The following is a 21665-nucleotide window of genomic DNA, read 5'->3' as shown; positions in this document are numbered from 1 at the left end:
CACATTTTGGGCGTTTTCATTGTTTTTTCACCTCAGGGGCTTTGCAAATGTGACATGGCCGGCGCAAACCATTCCTGCTCAATGTGATCTCCAAAAGCCAAATAGCGCTCTTTCCCTTCTAAGCCAAGCCGTGTCTCCAAACAGCCGTTTATTACCACATGTGTGGCATTGTTTTACTCGGGAGAAATTGCTTTACAAATTTTGTGGTGCTTTTTCTCCTTCAGTCCTTGTGGAAATGAGTAAAAATAAGCTAAACCTACATTTTCTTTGAAAAAATGTTGATTTTAATTTTCACGGCCTACTTCCAATAATTTCTGCAAAAAACCTGTGGGGTCAAATCGCTCACTATACCCCTAGATAATTTCCTCAATGGGTGTAGTCTCCAAAATGGGGTCACTTGTGGGGGGTTTCCACTGTTTTGTCTCCTCAGGGACTTCGTAAATGTGACATGGCCTCCGCAAACCATTCCTGCTAAACTTCAGCTCCAAAAGCCAAATAGCGCTCTTTCCCTTCTCAGCCCTGCCGTGTCTCCAAACAACCGTTTATTACCACATGTGGGGTATTGTTTTACTCGGGAGAGATTGGTTTACAAATTTTACGGTGCTTTTTCTCCTTCAGTCCTTGTGGAAATGAGAAAAAATTAGCTAAACCTACATTTTCTTTGAAGAAATGTTGATTTTAATTTTCACGGCCTACTTCCAATAATTTCTGTAAAAAACCTGTGCGGTCAAAATGCTCACTGTACCCCTAGATAATTTCCTTGAGGTGTGTAGTTTCCCAGATGGGGTCACTTTTGGGGGATTTTGACTGTTTTGGCACCGCAAGAGCCCTTCAAACCTGACATGGTGCCTAAAATATATTCTAACAAAAATAAGGCCCCAAAATCCACTAGGTGTTCCTTTGCTTCTGAGGCCGGTGCTTCAGTCCAGTAGCACGCTACGGCCACATGTGGGATATTTCCTAAAACTGCAGAAACTGGGCAACAAATATTGAGTTGCATTTCTCTGGTAAAACCTTCTGTCTTATAAAAAAAATTGTACTAAAAATTTTATTTCTGCAAAAAAATATGACATTTGTAAATTTCACATCTACTTTGCTTTAATTCCTGTGACATGTGTAAAGGGTTAAGACATTTTCTAAATGCTGTTTTGAATACTTTGAGGGGTGAAGTTTTTAAAATGGGGTGACTTTTTGGGGGTTTCTAATATATAAGGCCCTCAAAGCCACTTCACAACTGAACTGGCCCCTGTAAAAATGGCCTTTTGAAATTTTCTTGAAAATGTGAGAAATTGCTGCTAAAGTTCTAAGCCTTGTAACGTCATAGAAAAATAAAAAGATGTTCAAAAAACGATGCCAATCTAAAGTAGACATATGGGGAATGTTAATTAGCAACAATTTTGTGTGGTATAACTGCCTGTCTTACAAGCAGATACATTTAAATTGAGAAAAATGCAAATTTTTGCAATTTTTCGCTAAATTTTGGTGTTTTTCACAATTAAATACTGAACATACCGAGCAAATTTTGCCAGTAACTTAAAGTCCAATGTGTCACGAGAAAACAATCTCAGAATCGCTTGGATAGGTGAAAGCATTCCGGAGTTATTACCACATAAAGTGACACATGTCAGATTTGAAAAATGAGGTTCGGTCAGGAAGGTCAAAAGTGGCTAAAGAGGGAAGGGGTTAAAACGTTCATTTTTGGCCAAGTTATGAGCTATTTTATATATATATATATATATATATATATATATATATATATATATATATATATATATATATATATGCAAATGAGCTTTGAAATGGACAATTGGGTGCTTTTTTTTAATTATGTCCAACTGGGCGTGTATTGTGTTTTTAACTGGGCGTGTTTACGTGTATGATGCTGACCAATCAGTGACCAGTCAGCGTCATACATTCCTCTACATTCATTTACACAGCAGCGATGTGCAGCCGCATACACAGAGATTAACGTTAATCAAGTGTCCTGATAATGAATACACATGAAATCCAGCCTGGACGTCATGTGTATTCAGAATCCTGACACTTCTGAATCTTTTCTGTGAGATTCCTGCAAGCCACGCGTAATCTCGCGAGATTACGGAGGTAAACGAGATTTAGTTTCCCTTGCTCGAAATCTCAAAGAAAAGAGTTAGAAGTGTCAGGATTCTGAATACACATGACGTCCAGGCTGGATTTCATGTGTATTCATTATCAGGACACTTGATTAACGTTAATCTCTGTGTATGCGGCTGCACATCGCTGCTGTGTAAATGAATGGAGAGGAATCTATGACGCTGACTGGTCACTGATTGGTCAGCGTCATACACGTAAACACGCCCAGTTAAAAACACAATACATGCCCAGTTGGACATAACGGAAAAAAAAAACGCCCAGTTGTCCATTTGAAAGCTCATTTGCATATATATATATATATATATATATATATATATATATATATAATAGCTCATAACTTGGCCAAAAATGAACGTAACAAAAAAAAACTTTACTGTTATCTACATTGCAGCGCCGATCACATGCAATAGGAGATAGGGATTTGAGAATCTGGCGACAGAGCCTCTTTAACGCTGTCAGGTTCAGACTATGAAGTCAATCAGTGCGTCGTTCTTTACCGGCAGGTTTAGCTTTGTAGTTTAATAAGGATCTTTCTTTTCACTCTGGGCGGTGTAATGTTTTCTGTATGATGCTGTCCAATCAGCATACAGCTTCTCCCCCTTCTCTGCCCAGCAACACAGCCTGCTCATATAGTACACAGTTTCCATTCCCGACTGTGTTTTCAACTGGCGATATCGCCTGTTGTTTCACAGCTAAAACTGCGATCCTGGTGTCATATGAAAGATTAGAATCTCCTCTTTCATATGCCACCAGAACCTTTGTTCTAGGTGGTCCACAGTCTGATATGGCTGTTTGAAGTGATCCCCCTTCCCTACAGCTTTAGTCTTAAACTGTGTGAAGCAGCTTCATGCTGATAGGACAGCGTCCGAGTCTGTGACGTAGCTCCACCCAGGGCCGGCCCTAGGATACATGGCGCCCTGTGCGAATTGATCTTTCGGCGCCCCACCCCATCATAAAAAAAAAAAAAGCCCCATAAAAAAATTATAATGCCACTTACACTATAATAATATATTACAACCCCTTCAAGGACACAGTATTTTGTCCTCTAATTTTGCCCACAGTATTATGCCATCTGTAGTACCCCTACACCGTATAATGTCTGCTTAGTGGCCCCCACACAGTATAGGTCACCCTGTAGATTTTGCAATATAGCCTCACTGTAGACAGTGCCATAATCCCCCACCTCCTTTTTGTAGATCGTTCCATACAAACCCCCCACCTCCCCCTTGTAGACAGTGCCATACAGTCCCCCACCTCCCCCTTGTAGACAGTGCCATACAGCCCCCCCACCTCCCCCTTGTAGACAGTGCCCCCAAACAAAATCAAAAATTGTACTCGCCTAGGCCCCGTTCCCATGATGAACTGAGCTGCTCCACGTCGTGATCCTGTAGCCTAGTGCAGAGTTTCCCAACCTTTTCGGACTCGAGGCAGCACTGGAAAAATAAAATTTCCTCAGGGCCCCCCTACCAAAAATTGTTTTGAGAAAGACAGAACACGGCTAAGAACAATCACTACACTCGTAGGGTCTGTTCACACACGTTTTTTGTAATGCAAAAAAAATTGGCCTCAAAATTCCTTCAGCAACTGACAGCGTTGTTGGACCTTTTTTGTGTGTTTTTTATTAAAGAGTCTCTGTCACCACATTATAAGTGGCCTATCTTGTACATATTGTGATCGGCACTGTAATGTAGATAACAGCAGTTTTTTTTTATTTAGAAAAACGATAATTTTTGGCAGAGTTATGACCTATTTTAGCTTTATTCTAATGAGTTTCTCAATGGACAACTGGGCGTGTTTTACTTTTTGACCAAGTGGGCGTTGTGGAGAGAAGTGTATCACTCTGACCAATCAGTGTCATACACTTCTCTCCATTAATTTACACTGCAGATAGCGATATAGCTATATCGCTATGTGCTGCCACATAAACACAGTATAATGTTACTGCATTGTCCGGACAATGAATATACATTACCCCCAGCCAGGACGTGATGTGTATTCAGAATCCTGACCACTTCTCTGTGATTTACAGCACAGCAGGCGTAGTCTCGAGAGATTACGCTGTAAGCTGTAATTTACAGCGAGATCTCGCTGTGCTGTGCTGTGCTGTAAATCACAGAGAAGTGCAGAGAAGTGACAGGAGTCTGAATACACATCACATCCTGACTGGAGGTAAAGTATATTCATTGTCCGGACATGCAGTAACGTTATAGTGTGTTTATGTGGCAGCACATAGCGATATAGCTATATCCCTGGTGCTGTGTAAATGAATGGAGAGAAGTGTATGACGCTGATTGGTCACTGATTGGTCATATAGTAAAACACGTCCACTTGTCCATTGAGAAGCTCATTAGCATAAAGCTAATATAGGTCATAACTCTGTCAAAAATAAAAAACTGCTGTAATCTACATTGCGCCGCACGGCCCCCTTGTGGGTAGCGCCGCACGGCCCCCTTGTGGGTAGCGCCGCACAGGCCACCTTGTGGGTAGCGCCGCACAGGCCCCCTGGCGGGTAGCGCCGCACAGGCCCCCTGGCGGGTAGCGCCGCACAGGCCCCCTGGCGGGTAGCGCCGCACAGGCCCCCTGGCGGGTAGCGCCGCACAGGCCCCCTGGCGGGTAGCGCCGCACAGGCCCCCTGGCGGGTAGCGCCGCACAGGCCCCCTGGCGGGTAGCGCCGCACAGGCCCTCTGTAGATGGCAACCCCCCCCCCCCTTCCAGTATAGTTAGCGCCTCTGTAGCTCCCTGAAGGAGCGGAAGCCCTGTGTGGTCGGAGATTCCACTCCTGGAGCGCTGCTTGATGTCTCTGTCCATATATGGACAGTGACATCAGGGAAAACTCCTGAAGCGGAATCCCTGGTCATATATGGACAGAGGCATCAAGCAGCGCTCCAGGAGCGGAATCCTCGGCCACACGGGGATTCCGCACTTTCAGGGATCTAGTGTGGCGCTAGTAGATAGCAGAGCAGGGAGATACCTCCTGCTCTGCTATAGAGCAGCAGCTGCTATCGGCGCCACCGCCCTCATGCCCGGTGTCACCGCTTGCAGCTGCTATGGTTGCTACAGCGGTAGCGACGGCCACTAAGTGAAGAAGCGCCCGGGCGGAAAGCTGACTGCAGTTAGTGTGTGTATCCCCGCTGGTAGTTGCAACGGCAGTTGTAGTGTGGCGGCTGGCGCCCTGTGTAACCGCACTGGTCGAACATAGCGAAGGCCGGCCATGGCTCCACCTCAGGAGAATCGCTGCGGTTACCTCCCACTTGTCTAATAAAGGCTCATAGCTATTAAAATAATAAAAGTTTTTTTAAAACAGATCAAGCTGTAGTTATCAGAAGCAAAGTGCCTATAAAATTAGTTAGGAGATAGGGAATTGATAAACTGGTGACAGAGCCTCTTTATAGGGTTATTCACGTTTCAGCAAATAAATGTAATTGTTTGTATAATAAAAATTGCTAATTTTTCCAGTATCTGTATCAATTCAGTGGATACAAATCTGTCCTGGTCCTGTGATGACACAGGTACACAGCTCCTTACAGTACAGTTGTCAGAGCTGTGTCTTGTAATGATTTGTGCACCTTATGTGATCATCAGATGAGCAGGACAGATTAACCCCTTAGTGACCAGCCTATTTTAGGCCCACGTGACCAAAAATTTTTTTTCGTTCTTCCATCGTCTCGTTCAGAGAACTATAACTTTTTCATATTTCCGTAGACGTAGCTGTATAAGGAGTTGTTTTTTGCGGGACTAGTATTTTTTGATTGTCACCATTTTGGGGTACATATAATTTATTGATTAACTTTTATCAAATGTTTTTTTGAGGGTTACAGAAAATTTCACCGTTCTTTTTTGCGTCTGAAGTTTACGCCGTTTACCGTGTGGTATAAATAATCTAATAACTTTATTTAACGGGTTGTTATGATTGTGGCGATATAAATGTGTGTTTTCTTTTTTACTACTTTTGCAAAAGAAACACTTTTTGGCATTGTTTGTTTATTTTATTTTTTCAGGACTTTCACTGTGCTGGTTAAATAATGTAATAGTTATGTAGTTCGGGACGCTACGGATATTTCACGGGCCGAACACGGCAATGTGTATAAGGCCAACCCTTTCTCCAGGTGGCGTGGAGCAAAGTGTTTTTTCTTTTGTGGATTGGTTGTCTGGGCAGTTACATTAAACAAGTACAGAGTGGTGTGAGGACATCTTGCTCATCTAATGGATATATATTTTGTATTACAGATTTGCTATAAGGAAGATAATGCTTTTGGAATTCAGGTGAGCAAATAAAACTTCTTTATATGTGTACATGTGTTTTAACAGTAAGCTCATCAACCGCTAGTTAAGTTTTAAACACCAAATTTAAATGGGTTTTTCTAAGAAACAAGTGCCTGCTTTTTTACCAGAAACCGTGCCACGTCTGTCCATGGGCAGCTAAGTTATTTTCACTTTAACACCTTAACGACCGCCCATACGTGTTTTCATGGCGGCTGTTAAGGCTACTTTTGCCCCAGCGTCGTGAAAATGCAGCACTGATGTTTAAAGACAGCCGGGCACCTGCTCTAGTGAGCAGGATCGAAACCCGCATCGATCCTGCCTGTTTAAAGGACAGGTGTCGCAGATTTTTTTTTTTTTATATTCATTCGCTTTTAGTGTGTTATTAAAATAAATTTTATTTATTTGTGTGTTTGGGTTTTACGGTTTTCTTTTTTCTAACTTTTACTTCACTATGGGGGCTGACATTTTTTTTTTTTCATCTCTGTATGTGTCGATTAACGACACATACAGAGATGGAATACGGCACATACATCCCCATAGAGAATGCGAACGGGAGCCGTTCCATTCACTGTGTGGGAACGGCGCATGGGTCGCTCCCACACCGTCCAAAAGGAAGGTCTTCGGCCGAGCGACATCCGGCGCCATTTTCTTGTGGACCGGAAGCCGCGGCTGGACAGTAAGATGACTTCTTCCGGTTGCGTCTTCCGGACATATGTTCAGAAGCAAGGACTAGGAGTGGAGGCTGCGGCGGCAGGAGCAGGTAAGTTATGTTTGTGTATGTTCGTGTTTTACTGTGTGATTACCACTGTATGTAAGCCTACTACACTGTACATTCGCTCAAAAAATGGCGACACACAGTGTAGGAGGTTTGAACATTCAACCCCCTCCTTTCTCCTGGCACTAACCAGGATAAAGGAGGGGGGATTGTTTGAGGACGCTAGAGGGAGTGTGGCTTCTCCAATTTTGCAGCATAAAGCAATGAGGTTGCTTTACCACATGCCAATGCTGCAATTTTGGGAATTGCTCTCTCTAGTGACCAGCACATGGAAATGTTATAAATTAGAATCTAATTTATAATATTTCCTGACTTGTGAAAAAATTAGAACAATCTCTAATCATGTATATATTAACTGTTTAACTAAAAAGAAAAAAAAAACATTTCCTAGCGACACATTCCCTTTAACCACTTAGGGCTCTCTCATAAAACCCATTGGCACACCCGTGATGCGATCGCGGGTTTGTCGATTTGTTTTTATTTCAGCCAGGGACCTAAGAAAGGAACCCAGTTCTGCCTTATAGTGAATGCTTGCTAGGACATGCCAGAGGAATGGCCTAACTGGTGCCTGTCAGTTTTACAATTGCAGGCAATAATACACTGCAATACAGAACTATTGCAGTGCATTATAAAAATGATCGCATAATGAAGTCACCTAGTTGGACTAAAATTTAAAGTTAAAAAAAAAATTACAAACCCACTTTTTCCCCTTACAAAATTCTTTTTATTATGAAAAGACCATAAAAAAGTTACACATATTTGGTATCTCCATGTTTGTAACGACCCCAACTATAAAACTATTACATTATTTAAGCCGCACTGTGAACGCCAGGTTTCCACACAGATTACAGCTGATTCCTGGGGGTCCCAGCAGGCGGAAACTTAGTGATCTGCATATTGTCAAGGGACCCTTCTCACAAGTAGGTTTTGTCCAAAGTGGACACTTGAATTCCCCATAAAACAATAATTCTTAGAGGCTCTGTCAACACATTATAAGTGGCCTATCTTGTACATGATGTGATCGGCGCTGTAATGTAGATTACAGCAGTGTTTATTTAGAAAAACAATAATTTTTGACTGAGTTACGACCTATATTAGCTTTATGCTAATGAGTTTCTCAATGGACAACTGGGCGTGTTTTACTATATGACCAAGTGAGCGTTGCACAGAGGAGTGTATGACGCTGACCAATCAGTGACTAATCAGCGTCATACACTTCTCTCCATTCATTTACACTGCAGATAGCGATATATCTATATCGCTATTTGCAGTCACATAAACACACTATAACGCTACTCGTGTGTCATGACAATAAATATACATTACCTCCAGCCAGGACGTGACATGTATTCATTCTCCTGACCACTTCTGTCGCGTCCTGTGATGCACTGCACAGCGAGATCTCGCTGTGAATGACCGTTTACAGCGTAATCTCGCGAGACTACGCCAGCTGTGTTGTAAATCACAGAGTCGCTACAGAAGTGGTCAGAATGAATACACATGACTTCCTGGCTGGAGGTAATGTATATTCATTGTCATGACACATGAGTAGCGTTAGTGTGTTTATGTGACTGCAAATAGCGATATAGATATATTGCTATCTGCAGTGTAAATGAATGGAGAGAAGTGTATGACGCTGATTGGTCAGCGTCATACATTCCTCTGTACAGCGCCCACTTGGTCATATAGTAAAACATGCCCAGTTGTCCATTGGGAAACTCATTGGCATAAAGCTAATATAGGTCATAACTCCATCAAAATTTAGCATTTTTCTAAATAAAAAACACTGCTGTAATCTACATTACAGCGCCTATCATATTATGTACAACATAGGCCACTTATAATGTGGTGACAGAGCCTCTTTAAGCACATTTTCTTAAAACTCAATGTTGTGCTGTTCCTCCTGGAAATGTATGACTAAATTGACAACTGGGTGTTACTATTCCCCTTGTCAAGATCAATGCTTACAGTGTCAGACTGTGTAGGTACGTGCCCTATTGTTATTTCATGGGGAATACGAGTATTTTACAAAACAGACATATCCGGATAGCAGACAGGTCCCTTTTAAGGCAATTTACCATAACCATGATTGCATATGTCAGATATAAATACATTTCCAATTCACTTTTTGCCATATATTCAACTTCCTCCTAATACAAGCACTATAACCCTGTAGTGAGACCACCCTGCTTTGGTAGATATCGACAACCTATATCGAATGTGAGTGATCAACAGTAATATATTTCACTTGGTGCTATACTATGAAAGCCCCTTAACTTTTCAATACAACACATTGTACTTCTAATGTTTGCACAACTGTGCGATTTTATGTTTTGCTTTATTTAGCGCAGGGTACAACAGTTTTGTTGAGCCTGTTGCCTTTACCACTTAAAGCAAATTTGTTGATATGGAACCCAAAATAACTTTTTGTTTTTGTTAAAACAGTCAATACCTGGAAAACTATCTGTGGTTAAATTACTCAGCTGAAGTATCAAGTAAAGCCTACCTTATGTCCATCTGCTGTATGATAAATGAAAAATTTCGTGAGAATGTCCCTGCCTGGGAGGTGAGAACTTGACATAATGTTTACTCTGTGTAACAAATATAAAACACGCAGGGGGAAATTTATTTAGACTGGGGTTTAATATTACAGCTCGCTGGAATAAGATGCGGCTAATTTATTAAGTGGCGCAGGCCTCATAATAAATTAGGCACAACTCTGGCAGTCTGTGTGCCGGAGAGCTGGATCTACGCCAGCTATGGTGTGGCGTAGATTTGCGCCATAATTTACGGCACTTTCTGGTGTAAATTATAGTAAATTTGTCTGGCCACCGCAGGCTCCACTCTTTCCGCCAAACTCTGCACACGGAGTGGCAGAAGTGGCACGAAAGTCAAAATTTTTCCTGCAAATTCCTACTTTTGTGACTTTTCTACGCCATGAAACTGGCGTAGAACAGTTTATTTCCCTCCATAGTTATGTTTCATATTAGTGATAGTACATTTTGAACCTCTTGTAGCCCGGACAGTTTTCACACTTTTGACATGTAAAAATAAAACCTAAATTACAAAATAAAAAAAAATCACGCTTAACTCCTTCCCGACATGCGCCGTATACATACGGTGCAATCGGGAAGGTCTTCCTGCAAAGCGCAGTACCATTACGTCGCAGTGATAGTGCGGGCTCAGTAGCTGAGCCCGCACCATCACCGCCGGGTGACAGCTGTATGTTACAGCTGGCACCCTGAGGTATCGGCCACGACCGGAGCTAGCATCCGTTCCGGCCAATTAACCCCTCAGATGCTGCGTTCAATAGAGATCGTAGCATGTGAGGAGTTTTTAGACACCGGCACCCCAGCAACGTGATCGCTGGGTTGCCGGTGGCTGCAAATGCGATCGGAGGCCTAATACTTACCTCCCGGTCTGCCAGCAACGGAAGCCTCCTATGCCCCACTCGGCTGTGGGACCTAAAAGGTTTCCATTACCATCGGCAAGATGGCGCCGGCTCAGAAGCAAAGCTGGCGTAATGACCGGAACCAGAGCTAGCTCCGATTCCTGCCAATTAACCCCTTCGATGCAGCGATCCAATGCGATCGCTGCATCAAAGTGGTTTGTAGCAAATCGTCAGGTTGCCATGCGATGGCAAGGCTGGCGACTGCTACTATGGCAACAGGAGGCCTAACAATGGCCTCCTGTCTGCCATTACGGAAGCAGATTAGGCCCCGACCGGAGCCTGATCGGCTTGTTGTCAGTGAATAACTGACCGTTCTAATACGTTGCACTACATAGGTAGTGCAATGTATTAGAACATCAATCAAACAGTTGGATCTTCAAGTCCCCTAGTGGGACTAAAGAAAATTGTAAAAATTAAAGTTGTAAAAATTAAAATAAAAGTTTCAAGTAATAACATAAAACACGATCGCGCTATTTTCCTTATCAAGTCCTTTATTATTGCAAAAAAAAGAATAAAACCATACATATTTGATATCGCCTCGTCCGTAACGACCTGAAGTATGAAAATATTATGTTGTTTGTCCCTCGCAGTGAACGCCATAAAAAACTACCTAAAAAAATAATGCCAGAATTGCTTTTTTTGGTCACTTTGTCTTACAAAAATTGACATAAAAAGTGACCAAAAAGTCGCATGTATCCCAAAATGGTACCTATAAAAATGCAAAAAACAAGCCCTCAGACAGCTCAGTCGACAAAAAAATGTAAAAGTTATGGCTCTTACAACTTGGCGACAGAAAAAAGACATTATTTTTACAAAAGTAATTTTATTGTGCAAAAAAAGTTTTAGAGATTAGGTATCGCCGGAATCGTACTGACCCGCAGAATGAAGGTAACATGTCATTTATAACGCATCGTAAACCCTGCTTAAAGAGGCTCTGCCACCAGATTTTGCAACCCCTATCTCCTATTGCAGCAGATCGGCGCTGCAGTGTAGATAAGAGTAACGTGTTTTTTATTAAAAAAACGAGCATCTTTGGCCAAGTTATGACCATTTTTATATTTATGCAAATGAGGCTTTCTAAAGTACAACTGGGCGTGTATTGTGTATGTACATCTGGGCGTTTTTACTTCTTTTACTAGCTGGGCGTTGTGAATAGAAGTGTATGATGCTGACAAATCAGCATCATCCACTTCTTTTCGTTAACACCCAGCTTCTAGCAGTAGCTACTTACCTGCAAACACTGATGCTGCTGCAGAATCAACTGTAGCCTCTGGTGCCGATGTGTCCTCGCTCGTCCGACACGATGCAGGACCTGGGGCAGGAAGTGAGTGACGTCACAGCGTGATCTCTCGAGAACACGCTGTGTCTGTGCACTACCAGAAGCTGAGTGTTAACGAAGAGAAGTGGATGATGCTGATTCGTCAGCATCATACACTTCTATTCACAACGCCCAGCTAGTAAAAAAAGTAAAAACGCCCAGATGTACACACACAATACACGTCCAGTTGTACTTTAACTTTAAACACGCCCAGTTGTACTTTAGAAAGCCTCATTTGCATAAATATAAAAATGGTCATAACTTGGCCAAAAATGCTCGTTTTAAAAAAACAAAAACGTTACTCTTATCTACATTGCAGCGCCGATCTGCTGCAATAGGAGATAGGGGTTACAAAATCTGGTGACAAAGCCTCTTTAAAAAAAAAGGAAAAAAACTATGGTAGAATTGCTGTTTTACCCTTTCACCTATGACAGCACCCCTGGAGAGACGTCCCATCCGCTGGACAGGAAACCTGAGGATATAAAAATGGATACACCTCTCTACACACCCAGTCAGGTTTCCTGTCCTCCGGATGGAAGGATTGTCCTGAGGAAAAGCACTTCTCTCGGTGTTGCAGACCCTAGCAAGGTCTTACCTTATTCCACTAGGGGTGCTCTGGAAGGTATAAGTCTCATTTGGAGGGAGCAACCTTATTCTGGTACAGGTACTCCCTCCTCTCCCGGTCCATCGCCTCCCTCCTGCTGCTGCAAACGGAGGTGGTTTAAGGGCCACACTGTGGTCCTTCCTCTGGCGGGGAGCGGATTCCCGGGGTCACGTTCGGCTCTGCCGGACCATGCCCAGCGTTGGCGGCTTTCCGGCGCTCTCCAAGGCACTTCCAGTCGCCGCGACGCGTCACTTCCGGCGCAGTGATGCGTCCAACTCTCCTGGGGGCGGTGTTCCAGTGACCCACGTGGGGAGGAGGCGCTCCAGCGTCCGGAGCTGAGGGCCTCCCAGCCAATCCATGGCCTATTTAGGCCTAAAATAGCAGGAGCTCGCCACAGTCTTCTTCCTCCATTATGAAAACTCCAGGAGAAGCACCAGGACACACTGACCGCTCGGATGCCAAGTCCTCCAGTCCGGTACTTGAGGACGCCAGGAATATGGGGTAAGTTAAAAAAAACCCTCTTCCTTACCTAATACTGTTCCCTTTCTCTTGTACATATGTTTAGGCCAGGGATTGTCCTAGGAAAAAACAGGATAAGGCTCATAACAAGGAATGTGCGATATGTAAAAAGAAACTTTCATCATCCTATAAAAAAAGGCTCTGTCAGAAATGTTTAGACAACATCATCTCAGAAGAGTCTACAAACTTAGCCACAAGTATCAAGGATATTGTAAGGGCTGAAGTTAGGAACTCACTAAAGTCCCTTAAGAGGAATAGAGATCCTCCGTCTGCCTCTTCTAGCCGGATGGATTCTGATTCCTCAGCTGAGGAGGATCCTCAACTAGGTGAAGAAGGGGAGTACAGCTCCTTTGATTCCTCAGGTGAGGATGAGGGAGAAAGGAATTTGTTCCCAACTGAGGACATAGACCTACTCCTAAAAACAGGGCGATTATGAATATAGATGATCCTAAGGAACCTCGGTCCGTCCAGGACATAATGTTTCAAGGCCTAGGACCTAAGAAGACTAGAACCTTTCCTATCCATAGAAACATAACTAACCTCATTAAAAGAGAATGGAAAAATCCTGATAGGAAAATAAGTATTCCCAAATTTCTCAAAAGGAAGTATCCTTTTGAGGACGAGGTATGCAAGGACTGGGACAACATCCCTAGACTTGACGCTCCAGTAGCCAAGATTTCAAGGAAACACTCCCTTCCCTTTGAAGATCTAGGCTCCTTGTCTGACCCTATGGATAGGAAGGCCGACTTCTACCTAAAAAAGACCTGGGAAGCTTCTACGGGGGCTTTTAAACCAGGCATTGCAGCCACTTGTGTGGCTAGATCTCTGAAAATTTAATTTAAAAGACAAGACCCCTCGGGATCAGATCTTAGCCTCCCTTCCAACACTTTCCAAGGGCGCAGATTTCTTGGCAGACGCCTCAGTAGATGCTGTACGCCTTTCCGCCAGATCAGCGGCCCTGTCAAATTCTGCTAGACGAGCTATCTGGCTAAAAACCTGTAAAGAGAAAACTGGATCCAAAGGGAAGCTGTGTGCTATTTCCTGCTCAAGAGATTATCTTTTTGGGCCCCCGCTTGATGACCTGCTGGAAAAAGTATCAGATAGCAAGAAGGGGTTCCCTGCACAAGCAAGGCCAACAAGAGATTCCTTTTGTCCCAAAGGGCCTAATAACAAAAGACCTAACCCTAGGGGACAGGACTTTAGATCCTCAAGATTTACTAGGAAGAATAAGTCCTTTCTCTTCAGGCCCCAGAAGGACCCTAAAAATGGGGACCAACAATGACGCCATAGAATCTACGGTTGGGGGTCGTCTTTCCCTGTTTCACAAGGATTGGCAAAAAATATCAGCAAATCCTTGGATTCTAGGAATCATAAAAACTGGGTACGTACTAGAGTTCAGATCCCTTCCCCCAGACAGATTTTTTTCCCCACAAGGGCCCTAAGGAGCCCAGACCAACAAAAGATCCTAGAAATAGAAGTTCTGTCACTCATAAAAAAAGGAGTCCTAATTCAAGTTCCAAGCATAGAGACAGGTCAAGGCTTTTATTCCCCCCTCTCTTCTTCGTGAACAAACCAGGAGGAAAACACAGGGTCATTATAAATCTAAAAAAAATTAAACCTTCATCTGACCTACAAAAAAATTCTGCATGGAGAGCAGTGCATCAACTATAAATCTCCTCTCCAGGGATTGTGTGATGGCCTCAATAGACCTAGAGGATGCTTACTGTCACGTACCCATAGGTCATCATCATCAAAGATACCTAAGGGTAGCAGTGGCGCTACAATACAGAGCCCTCCCCTTTGGCATCTCACAAGCCCCAAGAGTATTTTCAAAACTGATAGCGGAAATGACCTCCTTACATCAGGATGAACGACATTCTCCTGATTCCATATCTGAACGATTTCCTGTTGGTTGCAGAAACATCTCAAACCTTGACCCTACAGAAACAAATAGTCCGCGATATACTAACAAAATTAGGATGGAACATAAATTTAAAAAAATCAAATCTCAGGTCAACATTTATAGATCTATTCAGACAACACGACCACAGTATCTTCTATAAATCGGCCGGGGGGTACGAGATCGGCCTCGCTGATGGACTTATCCTCACAGATCTTTTCTCGGGCAGAACACCACCTATTGACTCTATCAGCTGTCCATCTGAAGGGAAAAGACAACCAGGTGGCAGACTTCCTAAGCCGAGAAAGGCTTCACCAATCAGAATGGTGCCTGAATACAACAGTATTTCAGGAAATTATCCTCAAATGGGGAACCCCATCAATAGACCTATTTGCGTCCAAGGAAAACCGAAAAACCCAGATTCTTCTCCCTAAACCCTTTAGACCACCCAACAGCAATAGACGCATTCTCCCAGTGTTGGAGTCAAGAGGGAGGATATGCCTTCCCCCCTCTGAACATCCTCCCAAGAGTAATAAAAAAGGTCAGAGAAGACAGGGCCAGTGTAATACTAATAGCCCCCTTCTGGCCAAAGAGACCATGGTTCACGTGGTTAAGGAAAATGTCTTCACACCAACCATGAGTTCTCCCAAACATGTCAGATCTTCTATATCAGGGCCCAGTGATACACCCCAACATTCAGAAACTCCATCTGACAGCCTGGAAACTGAAAGGATAATCCTTAGGCAAAGAGGATTCTCAGAATCGGTCATTTCCACCCAACTAGCCAGTAGAAAACCGATTTACCTAAAAAATATATCTGAGGTCATGGAAGGCATTCTTGAATTAACCAGACCAGATATTCCCTTAATATTGGATTTCCTCCTTTCCTTATTTTTTTTAAAAAAGCAGGTTTTTTTAATGACTAAAACATTAACCGGTTAAGGACTAGGCTGTTTTACAGCTAAATGACCAGAGCAAATTTCACAATTTTGCTATGCGCTTCTTTAGATGACTGTAACTCAGCAGGTGAATAAAGTTCATCTTTGAATTTTACACTCTTTTTAAAGGACAGATAGGGCTATGTTTTAGTGGCATTTGTCAGTATATATCATTTTTATTTTTTTCTCTAAAGTGGGCAAAATTGGAAAAAAATGCAAGAATTTAACAATTGCGTCGGTTTATGCTAGCATTTTTCACACACGGTATGAACCACGGCCAAAATTAATCTCCTTTCACATTCTTCCACTTCTCCCGTGCATGGGGATACCAAATATGTGAGCCTTATTCACTGTGCGGGCATGTGCCAGGGCTTGGCATAAAAGGAGGCTTTTTGGCCTTTTCGGTCCAGGAATTTTGCATTTGATTTTATAGCCGTATACTGTTTTCTGGGGGGCCTAATGCTGCTGAAACATTAGAAACACCCCATAAATGACTTCATTCACACAAGTAGACCCCACAAGGTTTCCTTCAAGGGGTTTATCATATTTTTAGCAAGTCCAGTTTTCTTCTGAAAGTTTCTTGAATAAGATGGAACAAAATAAAATCAGCACTTTTTTAGCAAATGCGTCAGTTTAGGCTAGTATTTTTCACACACGGTATAGACCACGGCCAAAATTCATCTCCTTTCACGTTCTTCCACTTCTCCCGTGCATGGGGATACCAAATATGTGTGCCTTATTCACTGTGCGGGCATGTGCCAGGGCTTGGCATAAAAGGAGGCTTTTTGGCCTTTTCGGTCCAGGAATTTTGCATTTGATTTTAGAGCCGCATACTGTTTTCTGGGGGGCCTAATGCTGCTGAAACATTAGAAACACCCCATAAATGACTTGCTTCACACAAGTAGACCCCACAAGGTTTCCTTCAAGGGGTTTATCATATTTTTAGCAAGTCCAGTTTTCTTCTGAAAGTTTCTTGAATAAGATGGAACAAAATAAAATCAGCACTTTTTTAGCAAATGCGTCAGTTTAGGCTAGTATTTTTCACACACGGTATAGACCACGGCCAAAATTCATCTCCTTTCACGTTCTTCCACTTCTCCCGTGCATGGGGATACCAAATATGTGTGCCTTATTCGCTGTGCGGGCATGTGCCAGGGCTTGGCATAAAAGGAGGCTTTTTGGCCTTTTTGGTCCAGGAATTTTGCATTTGATTTTAGAGCCGCATACTGTTTTCTGGGGGGCCTAATGCTGCTGAAACATTAGAAACACCCCATAAATGACTTCATTCACACAAGTAGACCCCACAAGGTTTCCTTCAAGGGGTTTATCATATTTTTAGCAAGTCCAGTTTTCTTCTGAAAGTTTCTTGAATAAGATGGAACAAAATAAAATTACCTTTTTTTTTTTTTTAACAAATGCGTCAGTTTATGCTAGCTTTTTCACACACAAAATGGACCACGGACAAAATTCATCGCATTTCACATTCTTCCACTTCTCCCGTGCATGGGGATACCAAATATGTGTGCTTTATTCACGGGCATGTGCCAGGGCTTGGCATAAAAGGAGGCTTTTTGGCCTTTTCGGTCCAGGAATTCTGCACTTGATTTTATAGCCGCATACTGTTTTCTGGGGGGCGTAATGCTGCTGAAACATTAGAAACACCCCATAAATGACTTCATTCACACAAGTAGACCCCACAAGGTTTCCTTCAAGGGGTTTATCATATTTTTAGACAGTCCAGTTTTCTTCTGAAAGTTTCTTGAATAAGATGGATCAAAATAAAATTAGCAATTTTTTAGCAAATGCGTCCGTTTATACCAGCATTTTTCACACACAGCATAGACCACGGTCAAAATTAATCTCCGTTCACATTCTGCCACTTCTCCCGTGCACGGGGATACCAAATATGTGGCCTTATTTATCACATAGAGATGTAGGAGGGCGGAGGATAGAAGAAGATTATTTCACAAATCGCTTTTTTTCAAAGCTGGTTTTACAAAACTCAACAGAGTTTCTATAACTCTTCCAAAATATCTGCTCTTGAAGCAGAAATCCCAAAATATTCATCTAGGGGTATAATGGGAATTTATTTTTTGGGGTTTTCTAAAATAAGAAATTTCAGGTTAATGCAAATGGAGCTCTCCAGCAGATGAACTTTAGAAAACATCAAACATGACATCCACCCCCCACCCATTCCCTCCCTCACCCTTGGAGTAAAATCAGGGGAAAAATAAAAACGTAATGTAGGGCAAATATATTTTCAACAAATTATCTAAAATCTAATAATTCAGAACAGTGTGGTATTTTTTAAAACATGGCTCAATGCACAGGCCTGGTTGCGAGGGACATGAGGGACAGAAATATCGGGAATCTTTGCGGTGCCCGTCTTTTCTGCAGACGCGGCACTTTTTCTGGGGGTTGCTTCTGGTTGCTGTTGGGGGAATCCGACTGAAGTGTCTTTCAGTCAGTCGCGTGACATCCTCAGACTGGGGGCATTCTCGGGTGTCCTGAACATCAAAAATGAGGCCTTCAATAATTTTTTCCTGGAAATCCAGGTATGTGTCTCTGCCTCTGTTTTTTTTATAGAGCACAAATGAGTTGTGGATGGCCACCTGTAACAAATAAATGGCCAACTTTTTGTACCAGGTTTTAGTTTTGCGTTTTACTAAATAGGGCTGTAAAACCTGGTCGCTTAAATCCACCCCCCCATGTACTTGTTATATTCGGACACGCTCACTGGTTTGTGCTTGTCCGATGTTGCCCCTCTTTCCCTCACTGCCACTGTTCCTGCGGTATGAATCGTGCTTAGCACATACACATCTTTGCGATCCCTGAACTTGACCGCCAGCAATTCTTCAGATGCATAAGCACAGGAGTCCCCCTTTACCATGCGCTTCCCCACTAATTGCTGTGGAAAACCAATTCGGTTTTTGCGCATGGTACCACATGCCCCAGTCCTTGCAGCATGCAAATGCCTAAACAGGGGCACACTCGAATAAAAATGATCACAGTACAGGTGGTACCCCTTGTGAAGCAGAGGCTGCATTATCTCCCACACAATCTTACTGCTGGTGGAAAGATCAGGGGGGCATCCAGGAACATTTATTGTGCGGTCCCGCCCTTCATAAATCCTGAAGGCGGTGGTATATCCTGACCCGCTTTCACACAATTTGTAGAGCTTAACGCCATATCTTGCCCTTTTTGAAGGTAGATATTGGCGAAAGCTAAGTCTGCCATGAAAGTTGAGGAGGGATTCGTCCACACTTACATTCTGCTCAGGGGTGTAGAGTTGCAGAAATAAATTATTCAGGGAATTTATTAGCGGTCTTATTTTGAACAACCGATCCCGGTTTGCATCGGTACTTGGGGGGGCCTGTGCGTTGTCATTGAAGTGGAGGAACCTCATTATTGTCTCATAACGAGACCTGGGCATTACTGCAGAATATACTGGGGTGGCTTGGGCGGGTCTTGTTGACCAGTAAGACCTAATGGAGGGCTTTTTGACAATACCCATATTTAGGGTGAGCCCCAAAATTTTTTTTAATTCCTGCAAATTGGTGGGCGTCCAATCTCTGGCATGGGTGGATGAAGGTTTCTGCCTTATATATTGCGTGGCATATAAATTTGTTTCGTGGACAATCTGATTTAGGATGTCGTCCGTTATAAATAAATGGAAGTAATCCATTTGGACAAAATTTGTATTGTCCACGGTTATGCCAGGAGTGGCCGTAAATCCGTGGATTCTAGGCCCAAAAGATGGGGCAGGTGCCCATACAAGAGCCTGGACTGGAGGGACCAGGCTGTCCCGTGCTACAGCGCTACTTGGCCCTGCGCTTTCATGTTCTGCAGTTTCGACTGCATCAGGGACAACGTCCCCTGAAGATGAACCTGAAGTGACGCTGTCATCGTCACTACCTAAAACAGGTTCCATCTCGGACGCCATCTCTGATGCGGTCTCCGACTCAGACCACAGCATGGCGTATGCCTCCTCGGCGCTAAACAACTTCCTCGCCATAACGTAACTAACACTAACTAAACAAATTATTATTTTTTTTTTTTTATAAAACACACAAACTAACTGCTATATATATCTACACTACCGCTAACAAAAAAATAAACCGCTATTGCTATATATATTATATATATGTGGATATATATATAATTATATACTCCCTACCTGCCTATTCTAATAGAATAAAAGAAAGAAAGGTAGATAGATAGAAAAAAAGATAGATGGATAGATAGATTGTATAGATAGATAGAAATCTATCTATACAGAGAATGTTTTAGAGTGTAACTGTATTTTTTGTGTAACTGTAACTGTAATCTTCTGGCAGCAATTCTCCCGAGTCTCTTCTTCTCCTCAAACTGAAACAATGTTTGAGGAGAAGAAAAGAGGCAGGAGATTTACTGCCAGAAAAGTCAAAATAAAACAAATGTGGTCGCTGTGATAGGTTTTCACAGCGACCACATGATCAGGGACCATCAGATTGGTCCCTGATACTCTGCCCAGTGCCCAGAGCTGTTGGTAACAGCGTGGGCACAGGGCTGTGTGCACGCGATCGCGTGCACACTGTTTTATAAGCAGGAATGCATGTGATCGCTGTGATTGGTTGTCACAGCGACCACATGTTCAGGGACCATCAGATTGGTCCCTGATACTGTGCCCAGAGCTGTTGGTAACAGCGAGGGCACAGGGCTGTGTGCACGCGATCGCGTGCACACTGTTTTCTATGCAGAAATGCATGTGATCGCTGTGATTGGTTGTCACAGCGATCACATGTTCAGGGGCCAAAAGATTGACCCCTGACATTCTGCCCAGTGCCCATGGCTGTTAGCAACAGCCAGGGCATAGAGCTGTGTGCACGCGATCGCGCGTGCACAGTCTCTGAAGTGCGGCCGTATATATACTATACGCCGGACTTTAGAGACCCTGACCGCTGGCCGTATATTTACGGCCAGTGGTCGGGAACCTGTTTAAATTAATCAGAAATACACTCTATACATTGTTAATGTGCTAAATGACTATTCTAGCTGCAAACGTCTGGTTTTTAATGCAATATCTACATAGGTGTATAGAGGCCCATTTCAAACAACCATCACTCCAGTGTTCTAATGGTACATTGTGTTTGCTAAGGCCTCATGCACACGACCGTAGCCGTGTGCACGGCCGTGATTTTCGGGTCGGCCGGCTGCGGACTGTCAGCGGACTGTCAGCCGCAGGCCGCCCGCACATGCACATGGCCGCGGCCATTGTTTTCAATGAGCCCGGACCGCAGAACCGGGCCGTAATAAGACATGTCCGTTCTTTCTGCGGTCCGGGCTCCCGGGCTGTGCACGGACCGCAAAAACTACGGTCGTGTCCACGGCCCCATAGAAAAGAACGGGGCCGCAATTCTCACGTGGATTTTCGGGGGAATTGCGGCCGCAAAAACACGGTCGTGTGCATGAGGCCTAACTGTGTTAGAAGGCTAATGGATGATTAGAAAACCCTTGTGCAATTATGTTAGCACCGCTGTAAATAGTTTTGCTGTTCAGAGGAGCTATAAAACGGACCTTCCTTTGAGCTAGTTGAGAATCTGGAGCATTACATTTGTGGGTTCGATTAAACTCTCCAAATGGCTAGAAAAAGAGAGCTTTCATGTGAAACTCGACAGTCTATTCTTGTTCTTCGAAATGAAGGCTATTCCATGCGAGAAATTGCCAAGAAATTGAAGATTTCCTACAACGGTGTGTACTACTCCCTTCAGAGGACAGCACACAC

The 21665-nt window shown here is 43.3% G+C and overlaps 1 protein-coding gene across 1 annotated transcript in view; it reads left to right on the top strand.

Annotated features, from left to right (window-relative positions):
* The window catches only part of AQR (aquarius intron-binding spliceosomal factor), a 232907-nt gene that overhangs the window by 9423 nt on the left and 201819 nt on the right, over window positions 1-21665 (top strand). Inside the window, exons 4-5 of the mRNA XM_075844724.1 lie at window positions 6361-6396; window positions 9617-9737. Of these exons, the coding sequence (XP_075700839.1) occupies window positions 6361-6396; window positions 9617-9737 (157 nt within the window). The remainder of the gene's footprint in view (window positions 1-6360; window positions 6397-9616; window positions 9738-21665) is intronic.

This window comes from Rhinoderma darwinii, chromosome 12 (genome assembly GCF_050947455.1).
Source record: "Rhinoderma darwinii isolate aRhiDar2 chromosome 12, aRhiDar2.hap1, whole genome shotgun sequence".
Taxonomy (NCBI): domain Eukaryota; kingdom Metazoa; phylum Chordata; class Amphibia; order Anura; family Rhinodermatidae; genus Rhinoderma; species Rhinoderma darwinii.
The sequence above is the reverse complement of the archived record's forward strand: the minus strand, read 5'-3'. Positions and strand labels throughout refer to the sequence as shown.